Source organism: Thamnophis elegans, chromosome 16 (assembly GCF_009769535.1).
Source record: "Thamnophis elegans isolate rThaEle1 chromosome 16, rThaEle1.pri, whole genome shotgun sequence".
Lineage (NCBI taxonomy): Eukaryota > Metazoa > Chordata > Lepidosauria > Squamata > Colubridae > Thamnophis > Thamnophis elegans.
Window position 1 is genome coordinate 8,521,259 of NC_045556.1, and position 15,468 is coordinate 8,536,726.

The 15,468-nt window shown below is 44.4% G+C and overlaps 1 protein-coding gene across 1 annotated transcript in view; it reads left to right on the plus strand.

The window, feature by feature from the left end:
- The window catches only part of AP4E1 (adaptor related protein complex 4 subunit epsilon 1), a 15,583-nt gene extending 702 nt beyond the window's left edge, over positions 1–14,881 (plus strand). Inside the window, exons 2-14 of the mRNA XM_032233135.1 lie at positions 373–495; positions 599–708; positions 897–1,036; positions 2,568–2,680; positions 4,376–4,494; positions 4,949–5,248; positions 6,576–6,690; positions 8,161–8,287; positions 9,698–9,959; positions 10,398–10,967; positions 11,079–11,263; positions 11,427–11,584; positions 13,905–14,881. Of these exons, the coding sequence (XP_032089026.1) occupies positions 373–495; positions 599–708; positions 897–1,036; positions 2,568–2,680; positions 4,376–4,494; positions 4,949–5,248; positions 6,576–6,690; positions 8,161–8,287; positions 9,698–9,959; positions 10,398–10,967; positions 11,079–11,263; positions 11,427–11,584; positions 13,905–14,065 (2,483 nt within the window). The 3' untranslated portion in view covers positions 14,066–14,881. The remainder of the gene's footprint in view (positions 1–372; positions 496–598; positions 709–896; positions 1,037–2,567; positions 2,681–4,375; positions 4,495–4,948; positions 5,249–6,575; positions 6,691–8,160; positions 8,288–9,697; positions 9,960–10,397; positions 10,968–11,078; positions 11,264–11,426; positions 11,585–13,904) is intronic.
- The last annotated feature ends 587 nt before the right edge of the window (positions 14,882–15,468 follow it).

Genomic DNA, 15,468 nt, shown 5'->3' on the forward strand with positions numbered 1-15,468 from the left:
ACATGATAGCATGTCACCAATATCTCAGGGGTTGCCCCAAAGAAGAGGGAGTCAAGCTATTCTCCAAGGCACCTGAGTGTAGAAGAAGAAGCAATGGGTGGAAATTAATCAAGGAGAGAAGCAACTTAGAACTAAGGAGAAATTTCCTGACAGTTAGAACAATTAATCAGTGGAACAGCTTGCCTCCAGAAGTTGTGAATGCCCCAACAATGGAAGTCTTTAAGAAGATGTTGGATAGCCATTTGTCTGAAGTGCTGTAGGGTTTCCTGCCTAGGCAGGGGTTGGATTAGAAGACCTCCAAGGTCCCCTCCAACTCTGATGTTGTGTTGTGTTGTGTTACGTTATGTTATGTTCTCTTTGCCTTTTCTGCAGCAATCCTGTTTGAATGCGTCCACACCATTTACACAATTCATCCCAAACCTGATCTGTTTGAGAAGGCCGCCAAATGTATTGGGAAATTTGTCTTGTCCCCTAAAATTAATTTGAAATATTTGGGTAAGTTCTCTTTTTTTTTTGTCCCCTTCAACCCAGCGGAATAAACACCGAATACCTACTCTTTCATTTTTCCAACTTTCTAGTTTTTTCCTCCCCTCTTTAGGATTAAAGGCTTTAACGTATGTTATCCAGCAAGATCCCAGTCTTGCTCTCCAACACCAAATGACAATAATTGAGTGCCTGGAGCATCCTGATCCCATTATTAAAAGAGAGGTAATAAATACCAAGTTACGATTATTGTTACGGAGATACGCACTGTTAGCAATGGAATTGATAAATAATTGCATTTCTTCGATTATCCCACTAGACTGGTCCTTAAACTGACTGCAGCTTTTTTTAAAAATCCATCTTTCCCTCTGTTGAACTGGAGTCCAATTTATCCATTCTGCCTTCTCCTTCAGACCTTGGAACTTCTGTATCGAATAACCAATGAACAAAATGTCACCGTCATTGTACAGAAAATGCTCGACTACATAAATCAAAGCAAAGAGGAATATACCATCATCAACATTGCTGGAAAAATAGCAGAATTAGCGGAAAAATATCCTTTTACTTGCTGCGTGTGCCTGTTACTATCAGGTGTATGTCTGTATCCCTCCATATGTTTTTTTAAAAAAAATTGTTTGTGTTGATATATCATTTTGACAATTCCCTTTTATTGCATCTAAAATTCAGGTTTTTTTAAAGGCATCTGTCTCGCGATAACCTTGAAATTAACCCAAATAGAGTAGAATAGAATAAAGTAGAGCAGGAGAAGAGATCTGGAAGGGACCTTGGAGGTCCTCTAGTCCAACCCCCTGCTCAAGCAGGAAACCCAACACCATTTCAGACAAGCAGCTGTCCAGTCTCTTCTTAAAAACCTCCAGTAATGGAGCACCCACGATTTCTGGAGGCAAGCTGTTCCACTGGTTAATTGTCCTCACTGTTAGGAAGTTTCTCCTTAATTCCAGATGGCTTCTCTCCTTGATTAGTTTCCAACCATTATTTCTTGTCTTGCCCTCTGGTGGAGAATAGTTGGACCCCCTCTTCTTTGTGGCATCCCCTCAAATACTGGAATGCTGCTCTGATGTCACCCCTAATTCTTCTTTTCTTTAGACTAGCCAGACCCAAAACCGGCAGCCGTTCTTCCTATGGTTTGATTGTATTAGGTTCAAAATTTTGCTTCCAACTGGACTACCCGGAGGAGGGCCTTCTCTGTGGCTGCTCCGACCCTCTGGAACGAACTCCCCGTGGAGATTCGTACCCTCACCACCCTCCAGGCCTTCCGCATAGCCCTTAAAACCTGGCTGTTCCGACAGGCCTGGGGCTAAAGACTCGCTGCCCCACTTCGAATGGTATGACTGTTGTGCTTTTTTAATTATGCATGGTTTTTATGTTTTTTGTAACTTTGTTTGTTTTTCCCCTCCCTTTGAGTTGTGAGCCGCCCTGAGTCCCTTTCAGGGAAAAGGGCGGCATACAAATAAATTAAAATGAAAAATGAAATGAATGAAATGAAATGGGTCACCTTATATCAGAGCTTGTATTGTGCCTTTGAAGCTGCACTCCTGACATCTGAAACCCATGGGAATCCTAGCAAATATAGGTAGTCCTCCCTTAACAACCATAACCGGACTGGCAACGCTGCCACTAAAGTGAGACATCCTGTGACTTGTGATTTTGCTAGTTCCTGCACTGATTTCTGCTTTCCAGAAGTCAAGGCAAGCAGCTTGCAAATGACCGTTGTGATTGCAGGATGCTGCTGTGGTTGTGAAGACGTCCCAATTGCAAGCCCCTGAATGTTGATCCTATGACCCCAGGAACACCGCAGTGATTGGTTGTAGTCGAGCGGTGACTAAACAAGAAAGCCATTAAGTGAGGACTTACCTGTAATAGGTACAGACTTATGCAAACGCCTTGCTATGATTTCAGGTCCCTGAAAATGTTAATAAATGCTTCCCCTCTTCGCATGCAAATAACTTTAATAAAGAAATTGACTGTTTGGACTCTGCAATAAAACATCTGATAGATGTAATAGAACACTTAATCCTGCCTTGATGGCAACTGCCGTGTCCTTTCCTTAATGTCCCTGGCACATATGCGCCAAACAACGAATGGTTCATCCGGACGATGAATGCCGTGTTTTCGGTGGGAGGCGATAAAATGCATCCTGACATTCTGAACAGTTTCTTACGACTTCTTGCTGAAGGTGAGCAAACCGTGGGTGAGAATGTCACGATATTCATGAGCTGGCAGAGACATGGTAGCAAGGTCAGCTAATGAGGCTTAGTTGGAAACAGAAACTTAAGTAGCACATCTGGGCGTGGCTTTAGTTAGTTGTATTAAGCTCCGAGCTCCGAAACAGAAAGTAATCTTTCTTCTGCCTGTGTTTTGCTTGTAACCAGAACAGAACAGAACAGAATAGAATTCTTTATTGGCCAAGTGTGATTGGACACACAAGGAATTTGTCTTTGGTGCATAGGTTCTTAGTGTATATAGAATAGGAATAGGAATGGAATATGAGAAGAGAAAGTAGAATAGAATAGAATAGAATAGAATTCTTTATTGGCCAAGTGTGATTGGACACACAAGGAATTTGTCTTTGGTGCAGATGCCCTCAGGGTGCATAAAAAGACAAGATACATTCGTCAAGAATCATAAGGTACAACACTTAATGATAGTCATAGGGTACAAAGAGCCGAGGTGGCGCAGTGGTTAGGGTGCAGTACTGCAGGCCACTTCAGCTGTTATCTGCAGTTCAGTGGTTCTAATCTCACCGGCTCAAGGTTGACTCAGCCTTCCATCCTTCCGAGGTGGGTGAAATGAGGACCCAGACTGTGGGGGCGATATGCTGACTCTGTAAACCGCTTAGAGAGGGCTGAAAGCCCTATGAAGCGGTATATAAGTCTAACTGCTATTGCTATTGCTAAACTATCAGGAAACAATATCAATAAATCGTAAGGATACAAGCAACAAAGTTACAGTCCTACAGTCGTAAGTGGGAGGAGATTGGTGATGGGAACAATGAGAAGATTAATAGTAGTGCAGACCTTAGTGAATAGTTTGACACTGTTGAGGGAATTATTTGTTTAGCAGAGTGATGGCGTTTTGGGAAAAAAAACCTGTCCTTATGTCTAGTTGTTCTGGTGTGCAGTGCCCTGTAGTGTTGTTTTGAGGGTAGGAGTTGAAACAATTTATGACCAGGATGCGAGGGGTCTGTAAATATTTTCACGGCCCTCTTTTTGACTCATGTAGTATACAGGTCTTCAATGGAAGGCAGATTGGTAGCCATTGCTTTTTCTGCAGTTCTGATTATCCGTTGAAGTCTGTGTCTGTCTTGTTGGGTTGCAGAGCCAAACCAGACAGTTATGGAGGTGCAGATGACAGACTCAATAATTCCTCTGTAGAACAGAATCAGCAGCTCTTAAGGCAGTTTGAGCTTCCTGAGTTGGCGCAGAAAGAACATTCTTTGTTGTGCTTTTTTAATGACGTTTTTTCATACTGGGTGTCCATTTTAGGACTTGTGATACGATAGAATCTAGAAACCTACTACCACGTTGGAGAATCCACTATTGGTATTGTACATTTACTCATGCGTTATTATGTGTATAAAGAAATTAATGAATCCTCTGTGTGCTTTCTGGATCAGGAGGCTGTGAGTTCAATCCTAGGTAGAGGCAAGTATTCGTCTCTCTCTGGGCACGGTGAGAATATATATCTGCTGAATAGAACTCCGCATTGGTGATAGGAAGGCATCCAGCCATTAAACACTCAGCTCTGTTCAGTTGCTCAGACCCCCATTTCTGCAACAAACTCTGACGCAATGATTCCAACCCTTTTATTAAAAAAATAATAATTTCCAAGACTTTTTTTTTTTTAAAAAAACACACCCTGTTTTTCTTAGGCTTTGAAGACGAGAAGGAAGACATTCAGCTGCGGTTTCATGCTGTCCAATCTTACCTGGCGTTACTAGAGGACAAAAATGCAGTTTATCCACAGAAATTTCTTCAAGTGATGAGTTGGGTAAGAAAAAAAAGATTAGATGTATTTCTTTTTCTTTAAAGAACGATATTCTTGCTGAATATTTCTATTTCATGCAGTAGAAAATGAATTTTGTCAGTTTAGCAGCTTCTTAAACGAGAGAAGTCCCAAATTAGAATTTACAAACTCGTTAGAACACTGTGCTATCAGTGGTGCTGTGGCCTAGAGGTGGAATTCTCGCCTCACAATCAGGAGGCTGTGAGTTCAATCCTAGGTAGAGGCAAGTATTCTTCTCTCTCTGGGCACGGTGAGAATATATATCTGCTGAATAGAACTCCGCACTGGCGATAGGAAGGCATCCAGCCATTAAACACTCAGCTCTGTTCAGTTGCTCAAACCCCCACCCCGCAAAGGATTATGGGGGTCGTTAAAAAGATGGTGATTAGAACGCTTTCCATTATTGCCTAATCCAGATGTTCTGATTTCCTCGTGACAGGTATTGGGGGAGTACAGTTACCTCCTGCAAAACGTGGACCCTGAAGTTGTTTTAGCAAGCTTGTATCGGATCCTTAAAAGCCACGCCAGTTGTGAATCCAAGGCCTGGATCATGGCTGCAATTTCTAAAATAGCATCTCGTACGACCGGCTCGAAGACGGTGGAGAGGTTCCTCTTGGAATTCAATGCGTCTTTGGATACCAGCATGAGGCAGCAGGCGTTTGAATTAAAATACCTTTGTGAAAACAAGGAACTGATGAAGAGGTTGTTTCCGCTGGATGCCAGCTGTAAGGACATTGTGGTGAGTCCTTGTTGCCGTAGGTGTAATGGCACGTGAGAATGACCTTGGGAGAGCAGGAGGAAGGTGTAATGGCACGTGAGAATGACCTTGGGGAGGGGGCCAGGAGGAAGAGCCGCATCGAGACAATCACATCTCCAGCATTTAGATTCGGATACAATATACATTCATATTTTCAATTGACCATAATGTCACCAATCATCCAGAATTCCAAGAATTGTTTCCCATTATTAATTATTGACCCCACTAAGTTTCTTAAATAAAAGTGTGTGGGGGGGAAGAGAGATGTCCCTTCAAACTTGTAGGGCTCTGTTCTTGTAACCTTACAATAAAGACGGAGTTAATAATCTTGGGGGTATTGTCTGACTACCTTGAAAGTCTAATAATACAACAGTTGTGTTTTTAAAAATGTGGTTCAGTAAATAAAAGATCTCGGCGCGCCATTTTACCTGGAACAGTGCAGACTGTTCTGGACATTATTCATAATAAAACCTAAAGTCCAGGCTTAAGCACTTCATCCAGTCCTTGTTGAGGACACCTGATTCCAATTAGCTTCTTTGCAAAGACCTCGTTGTACCTTCATGATGCCAGAGCTGCCTGCTGTGAACAAGCAAGTGGGATCTGGCATGTCTGCTGAGGGGAAAAAAAATAATAATAATCCAGAATTAGGCTTCTTTTCAAAATATCTCACCCTGGGGTGTCCAAACTTGGGAACTTTAAGACTTGTGGACTTCAACTCCCAGAATTCCCCAGCCAGCATGGAAGGAAGCAAGCAAGCAAGCAAGCAAGCAAGCAAGCAAGCAAGCAAGCATGGCTGGCTGGGGAATTCTGGGAGTTGAAGTCCACAAGTCTTAGTCTTTAGTCCACAAAGATAGAAAGAGAAAGAAAAAGGAAAGAAAACTTTAAGACTTGTGGATTTCAACTCCCAGAATTCCCCAGCCAGCCATGCTTCCTGCCTTCCTTCCTTCCTTCCTTCCTTCCTTCCTTCCTTCCTTCCTTCCTTCCATCCATCCATCCATCCATCCATCCATCCTGGCTGGGGAATTCTGGGAATTGAAGTCCACAAGTCTTAAAGTTTTCTTTCCTTTTTCTTTCTCTTTCTATCTTTGTCTCTCTCTTTTTTTCTCTCACTTTCCCTCCCTCCATTCCTTCCTTCCTTCCTTCCTTCCTTCCTTCCTTCCTTCCTTCCTTCCTTCCTTCCTTCCTTCCTTCCTTCCATGCTGGCTGGGGAATTCTGGGAGTTGAAGTCCACAAGTCTTAAAGTTCCCAAGTTTGGACACCCTTGATCTAACCGAATAAGAATCTTCAACTCATGTCTGATTCTGTATAGGTCGACGCTTCCTTGTCTTTCCTAGATGGCTTCGTGGCCAAAGGACTGGACCGGGGTGCATTGCCGTACAAACCTCATCACCAAAGACAGGAAGAGAAACTGTCCCAGGAAAAAGGTGATTGCTTTCTAAGAACTGAAGATCATGTATTGCTTCCTCACTTATTCCTAATTGCTTCCTAACAGAACAATTAATAGCAACAGCACTTAGACTTATAGACCGCTTCACAGTGCTTTTACATCCCTCTCTGAGCGGTTTACGGAGTCAGCATCTTGCCCCCAACAATCTGGGTCCTCGTTTTACCCACCTCGGAAGGACGGAAGGCTGAGTCAACCTTAAGCCAGTCAGGATCAAACTGTTGGCAGTCAGCAGTTAACCTGCAATACTGCATTCTAGCCACAAGGAAGGAGGGAGGGAGGAAGGAAGGAAGGGCAATAGCAATAGACTTATATACTGCTTCACAGTGCTTTTACAGCCCTCTCTAAGCGGTTTATGGAGTCAGCCTCTTGCCCCCAACAATCTGGGTCCTCATTTGACCCACCTCGGAAGGACGGAAGGCTGAGTCAACCTTAAGCCAGTCAGGATAGAACTGCTGGCAGTCGGCAGTTAACCTGCAATACTGCATTCTAGCCACAAGGAAGGAAGGAAGGAAGGAAGGAAGGAAGGAAGGGCAATAGCAATAGCACTTAGACTTATATACCGCTTCACGGTGCTTTTACAGCCCTCTCTAAGCGGTTTACAGAGTCAGCCTCTTGCCCCCAACATTCAGGGTCCTCATTTGACCCACCTCGGAATGAGGGAAGGCTGAGTCAACCTTGAGCCCGATGAGATTCAAACTGCCAAATTGCAGGCAACCGGCAGTCGGCAGAAGTAGCCTGCAGTACTCCTCGGCTCTTTAACCAGTGGAACGGCTTGCTCTCAGAAATGGTGGGTGCTTCATCAGTGGAGGTTTTTAAGAAGAGCCATTTGTCTGAAATGGTGTAGGGTCTCCTCCTTGATCAGGGGGTTGGACTAGAACAGGGGCCCCCAACCTTTAGGGCACCAAGGACTGGTTCCGGGGAGAGGGGCTTTTCCGTGGACCAGAGGGGATGTGGTTTCATGTGCTGCCTGCATCCTGCAAATGGGGCTTCATTTGTTTCATGGCATGGTTTCTGGCATCTTGTGCTGGTTCACGGACCAGGGTTTGGGGGGCCCTGGACTAGAAGATCTCTTAAGGTCCCTTCCAGCTCTTTTCTGATTGATTAAGCAATCAATCATGAGATCTGTGGTGGCTCAGTGGTTAGAATGCGGTACTGCAGGCTACTTCTGCTGACTGCCGGCAGCCTGCAATTTGGCAGTTCGAATCTCACCAAGCTGAAGGTTGACTCAGCCTCCCATCCTTCCAAGGTGGGTCAAATGAGGACCCAGATTGTTGGGGGGCAAGAGGCTGACTCTGTAAACCGCTTAGAGAGGGCTGTAAAGCACTGTGAAGCGGTATGGAAGTCTTAAGTGCTATTGTTATTAACGGAATATTTTTTCCATGTTTTTGCAAATAGTTGTTTATGTTCTGGCTTGACAGACATTGATGATTGTTATTTCTCTTTGCAGCTTTGAATTTTGAACCGTACGGAGAATCCCTTTCTCGGAGCTTCTCTGCATCAAGATTTACCGGCAGACAGTCTCCAACCGGAATTTCTCTGGGCTCGGATAATAGTGTTGAGACAGGACAGAAAGAGTAAGTACGTTTGTCTCTTCAGCAAGAACTCCCAAAACGCAGCCTGCCCTCCATTCATATCTTGCAACACAACTGCTTGTCCATCAAAACAAGCAACCTCCATCAAAATCAGGGCAGAGCAAAATGCAATGTTATCGGTAATGCTAAAATTCTGAAACGAGTGGGAGATCCGACAGATTCTTGATGTGCCTTGCTGACAACTTTTGCTATACAAAAGGTGGAAGAGACAACTAGAAGAGCATCTACAGTGGACTTAATTCTTATGTATAGGGTTGAAACGGTTAAGGGAACGGAAGCTGTAGGAACTTTGGGGTGGGGGGACAGTGAGAATGATTAATCAGTGGGACAGCTTGCTTGTTTGGACTTGTGAGTGCTCCATCGCTGGAGGTTTTTCAAGATAAGATTGGATCGCCTTGGGAATGGTATAAGATCTGCCTTGGGCAGGGAGTTGAACGGAAGAGAACAGAATGAGAGAGTTGGAAGGGACCTTGGAGATCTTCTAGTCAAACCCTTGCTAAAGCAGGACACTATATCATTTTAGAGAAATGGCTGTCCAGTCTCTTTTTAAAAGCTTCCAGTGTTGGAGCATTCACAACTTCTGGAGGCAAGTTGTTCCACTGATTAATTTTTCTAACTGTCAGGAAATTTCTCCTTAATTCTAAGTTGCTTCTCTCCTTGATTAGTTTTCCTCCTCTGTTTCTTGTCTTGCCCTCTGGCGCTTTGGAATATAGGTTGACCCTCTCAAATATTGGAACATGTGCTATCATGTCACCCCTAGTTCTTTTATTTATTTATTTGATTGTTTGTTTGTTTTTTAAAAGATTTTTATTAACAAACATGTAAAATACGCACACCCAAAAAGTAGACGTACATCGCATTTACACAATACAATACGAACAGGAACTTCCTGTTCTTTATAATAGCAATTGCCAATCGATACCGCTCACCTTATATTATTTCCCCTTCTATTGTATTTCATTTGGATTTCCCCATTCTTAACCCTCTTATTTTACCCACAACTATTATTTTTTTGAGTTTTGTTATATTCTTTCATTGATTTTTGTTTCTTTCCTCTATCCACCTATACCTCCATTTATCTCATATCTGGTAGAATTCTGATTCTTCCTTTCCCTGGATTTCTTTAGTTAGTTTATCCATTTTGGCACAGTCCCTAGTTCTTTTCACTAGACTACACATATACCCACTTTCTGCAACCGTTCTTCATATGTTTCCGCCTAATCCTCTTGCTCTTGACCAAAATTGGATGCGCATTCCATACTTGGAATGCTGTGTCCCAATTTTGATCACCATCACATGAAAATATTGGAGGTCTTCTTGTTGGACTAGAAAACCTCCAAGGTCTCTTCCAGCTCTAGGATTCTTTGATTCTAACCGCTATCCCCTCTTTAGGAACAACAGTCTGAAGCTCGAAGGCGTAAAGAAATTGTGGAGCAAAGAAGGTTACCTCCCCCAGAAGAAAAACCAGGAAGAAAAAGAAGAGAAAACCACGGAGGCTGCCCTTCAGGGCGGCCCATCAGTAGAGACGGTGGCTAGCACTTTCCCATTGCAGCCTAAGGAAGAAATGACGGATCTCACAGAAGGGACGAAAGAAAAGCAGCAGCTGGCTTCAGCACTCTTTGTCGGGCTAGGAGCACAGAATAGCACTAATCTGGTAGGCTAAATTGTCCTTCCTTCCTTCCTTCCTTCCTTCCTTCCTTCCTTCCTTCCTTCCTTCCTTCCTTCCTTCCTTCCTTCCTTCCTTCCTGGCTAGGATCACAAAGCAGCACTAATCTGGTAGGCTGGCTAAATTGTCCGTCCTTCCTTCCTTCCTTCCTTCCTTCCTTCCTTCCTTCCTTCCTTCCTTCCTCCCTCCCTCCCTCCCTCCCTCCCTCCCTCCCTCCCTCCCTCCCTCCCTTCTGGGCTAGGATCACAAAGCAGCACTAATCTGGTAGGCTGGCTAAACTGTGTTTCCTCCCTCCCTCCCTCCCTCCCTCCCTCCCTCCCTCCCTCCCTTCCTTCCTTCCTTCCTTCCGAATCAGTTATTTCTGTGTGCTTTCTGGATTTGACTTTTTGCAACAAACTCTTAACCCTTTTTACCTGTCTTTTTAAGATGGGGAAAGCCGACCCCGCAGCCCAGAGGTTTACCCAGAAATCTAAAGCGAATGAAGCCCTCCCTAATGAGAGTTCACCGCCTATGGAAAGCACCCCAGCCGCTTCCCTATTTCAGGAAGGGTTAACCGGAAAGAAGGACCTTTTTGTAAACAACGGACATCTCAAGTTCAGGAAAGCTTCCCTACATTCTCCTGAAGTGCCTGAATCCAAGGCGATGCTCGATCACTCCCATTCGTTTCCGGAAGGTGGGTTGAATGAAAAGACCCCGGATTACCAATTTTCGCCGTCTCCTTTACTCACCCATGATCGCGTGGACATTTTTCATCCTTCCCCAAGTTCTCCCGCTCTGGTTCAGAACCAACTTTCACCAACGCCTCGTCTCCCAGATGAAGCAGCCCGCCATCCTCATTCAGACACTTCCGAACTTTGCGGCAATGAATCCCTGCTGGTATACTTTTCTAAAGTCTGGAAAGAGGACCGCCTTCTGATTTTTTTATTTCTTGCCAATAAAAGCCCTTCCGTTCTGAAAGACGTCAATCTGGAATTGCAACACTCCGAACATTTTAAGGTAACCGTTTTAGCATCCTTTTGGCTCGTTCTGCTATTGTGCTGGATCCAAAACAAGCATCTTTAATCTGTCCTTTGTTTCCCCCCCCCCCATTCTTCTTTTATATTGAAGATGGTAGAAAATTTTGGCTGCCAACTTGCTGTGATAGAAGGTAAAACTATAGAAAGTTTCCAGATGCATGTAGAGATGGAGAAGCCCTGCTCTTCAGGAAAAATCTTTGGATGCATCAGTTATCTGCTAGAATTGGACGTCCAGCTCAGATTTTCTTTCTCTTTGGAGCTGCTGGATTTTATTAGGTAACTATAAAATAATTTATTTCCTGCCTAAGGAGGGGGTTGGACTAGAAGACCTCTAAGGTCCCTTCCAACTCTGCTATTGTATTGTGTTGACCAATTTTTCTTCCTCTTTTTGCACACTTTTCTCCTTTATTTCATTTCTTATCAACAACCCTGTTTGCAGACCAATGAAGATGAGCACGGATGAATATGGAAAGCTGTGGCTCTCCATTTCAAATGAAGTTAGGCAAAATCTAAAAGTGGCATCATCTCAAGAAACTCTGCCCTCGATGCTAGACATCTTTCAACAAAAACTGAAGCTACATATTGTTGACATCATAGGTACGTAACTTAACATTGTTTCAGATTCACGACATACTGTATATCCGTGATGACAAACCTATGGCATGCGTGCCACAGGTGGCACATAGAGCCCAGTTCTGACCCCCCTCGTCCCACACCAAAGCACGCCGAGCCAAAGATACTTTATGGAATTTATTAACAGACAGACAGGTCCTTGGCAGCAATCCAGCACAGACAAGAGTTGGCAGCAATCCAGCCTGCCAAGCTAACACTACAGTTCTCCAACATTAGTTAATGCGTTGACTTCTGCAAAAGGGGCGTCTGCACAATCATTCCTTTTATAGTCTAGAGAGGAGCCTAATTACCACCAGCTGAGTGCAATTACCTCCTGTAACTACACAACTGTTCCTTACGCCTATTAGCTCTCCGGTGCTGGGCATCTAGGAACAACTCCCTTGGCTCCTCCCCACTGCTGATGTCCGGTTCACACTCCCTTGTCTCCTCCCCACTGGTCTAAGGCTCAGGCGCCTCCTGGTGGCCAACCAGCCTGTCTGCGCCCTGCTCGGAGTCGGAACCCTGTCCAGGGTCCTCCACATCCTCCAAAGCCGACTCATAGGGCCCCTTGCTGTCGGAGTCTGGTGGCAGCTCCAATGGCTTCTGCTGGGCCACAACAGAGCCCTCTCTGTGGGCACGTGAGCTGTTGTCCCAGCTCAGCTGTATCGTGCATGCGCGCATGCCTCCCGCCTGCCAGCTGTTTTTTGGGTCTTTGCCTTACATGCACAGGAGGGTGCATGCAGAAGATGTGCATGCATGTATGGTGGAGCGTAAATGCGCCCCACCGTACATGCACAGGGGGGCAGGGGAGCATGCACAGAGGTATGCACAGAGGGGCATGGCGCATCTGGAGGCGTGCACACATGCATGGGGGGCAGGATGCATCCAGGAGGATGCATGCACATTGCACTATGGGTGCGCTTTCAGCAGACGATAACAAAAAACTTGCCATCACTGACATATATGATCCTGAAGTTCTGGGTTAGTGCCAGGAGTTTAAGCCACATTTTCCCAAAATTGGAATGATTTGACTCTTGACTGAGGTGAAGTTACTTCTCTGAGGTAATTGGAAACCATTCGGATTTTCCTCAGAAATTTGGACCCCCTTTTAGAGTTTCAAGGACAAGGAGATACAGACGGGAAGTCAGTAGTTATTTTCCACTCCCTCAAATTCTCAGTGTAGGGAAAATGTTCAATAATTGTCTCTCTCTCTCTCTCCATTTTTACATCCAAATTGAAACCTCAGGGAATGACAGTTGAACAGAGCCAGATGTTTCCTCAGCCATTGGAGAAAAGAAAAGGGTGTTTTGGGAAATAAGTATTTTAATTCAGCCTCAGATAGCATTATTCATAAAGCATCATGCTGTGCAGCTTAGGATAAAAAAAAGAAAGAAAGAAAACAAAAATCACACAATTTTGAGGCAGAAAGTTATTGGAAATTCCTGTAGGCAACGTGTGACATTTTGTCTTTGAATAATAAGCCCACATGTGTCGCAGTGATTATGCCATCTTGTGAAGTGTTAATACCACTTTATAAGGCCTTGGTAAGGCCACACTTGGAATTCTGCATCCTGTTTTGGTCACCACAATGTTAAAAAAGATGTGGAGACTCTAGAAAGAGTGCAGAGAAGAGCAACAAAGAGGATTAGGGGACGAGGATAAAACATATGAAGAACGGTTGCAGGAACTGGATATGTCTAGTTTAATGAAAAGAAGGACCAGGGGAGACATGATAGCAGTCTTCCAATATCTCAAAAATGAGGGAGTCAAGCTATTCTCTAAAGCACCTGAGGGTAGGACAAGAAGCAATGGGTGGAAACCAATCAAGGAGAGAAGCAACTAAGGAGAAATTTTCTGACAGAACAATTATCAGTGAAACAATTTGCCTCCAGTTGTGAATCCTCCAACATTGGACATTTTAAAGAAGATGTTGGATATCCATTTATCGGAAGTGATGTAGGGTTTCCTACCTAAGTAGGGGGTTGGACTAGAAGACCTTCAAGACCCCTTCCAACTCTGTTATTCTAAATTCTAAAAAGGACCTGGTGTAGGAGAAGAGCAAGCAGAGCTGAGGGTGGGTGGAGTTAAGCACACCATCAGCTGAGAGTTGTTATGTGGTCACAAATGGTTGAAATCCCATGTTTCTTGAATTCTGTTGACCCTTTTCTAGCGCCAATGCAGTATTGGATTAGGTTCCTAGATATAGGCCCGAGCGATAAATCTCCCGAACTGCAATTTTATGTATGGTGCTGATCCTTTGCGCCTGAAACCCGGATATTAAGAACTTTTCCAATGCCTCCTTTAGGAAATGAAGGAATCGCTGCTTGTCGACTGCTTCCGTCAATCCCGTGTCTTCTCCACTGCCGGCTCCATGCTGGGACATTGGCCTTGTGGCTGAGATCCCCTTGTCCTGCTCTACCAGACTCTTTACTTTATCAGTGTCAGAAGGTGATGGAAGAATCCTGAAAAACGACACGGTCTCCTTTTTGGACTGGAATGAAAGAGCCGTGTGGTTGTGCGTTAGGGGTTTATCAAATCCAACTTCTGTTCTCCACGGAGTGAAGATGTATCTCGGCACCCGTGTGGCTCTCCTTCCAGTGGGAGGGGGAAACCCATCAGGGTGTTTGCCTGGCATTGACATTGGCAGTAAGGTATGGGTAGCTGAATTGAGGGACATGTTACGCAAGGCACCCGTTTTCTATTTAATGTATTTGTCAAACTCAACGGGGGATTTATTCGTAGGATCAGCTACTTGAATTACTCGCCCCTTAGTGCAGAGAGCCGCCTCCTGCTTATTTTGCTGAAGCTCTTGGGGTGGTTTCTTAAGCACTTGTGGAAACAACCCGCGGGTCACAAACATGCAGGGATAATCTTCAGTTTGTTAAGTTTATCCGTGATTGCACCATCAATGCATCACGGCTGGGTGATGGCACTGTGGGAAAGTTCTTGACCTGGCACCGGTCACCATTGACTGTACCTCAACGATCAGTGTCAGAGTTGGTAGTTGGTCTTCAATGTATTTATGGTATGGATATATAGTAGGATGACAGGTTTGTGTGTGTGTGTGTGATCAAGGAAGTACGTTTTGCCAACACAGCTTGAGATGAGTTGTGTGATTCTAGGTATGCAATACAGAGTTTCTATAGTTTTTTGCGTTCAACGTCCAGATCTTCTGATTTGGTGAGCTTTTTTAAGTAACACCACCCATCCACTCACCCCAACGAAAGAAGACTCCGAGGCTGGAGTTTCCTCTAAGTTCCATTTTATTAAGAGATGTCTTATCCGGAAGCTTTCAGATTCAGGTTTCCCCCACACCCAAGTGAAAGTCCAAATCCCTGCCCAGCACCCACCTGTCCATCCCATGGCCCAATCAGGCACGGTCTCAACTGGAGATGCCTCCCAGTCACACCACTCCAGGTGCAGGGCAAGACGTCCTTGACTCTCCTGAGAAAGGGATATTATTTAGACTATACATCTCCCATACTCCACATAATCCCCCCTCCCATTTTCCCACAGTAGGAAATGTGGCAGGCCTGAAGGCCCAATGCAAAAGATGGCTTCCAGGCCCGAAACTGTCCTTTCTTATCTTCCCGCTATTTATAAGCGTATAAGTATAATTACTTTTATTTTAAAAAAATATGACATTGGAAGGGACCTCATGTTTTTTTTTTAAAATAACTCAAGGTGGCAAATATATTTAATACTCCTTTTTCCCTGTTTTTTTCCACAAGAACCACCTTGTGAGGTGGGTTCAGCTGAGAGAGAGGGAGGGAGGGAGAGAGAGAGAGAGACTGATCAGTAATATAAAATTACAATTGATTTATATGCCACCATTTTGAAGCTTTCCTAGCAGGGGAATTCTGGGAGTT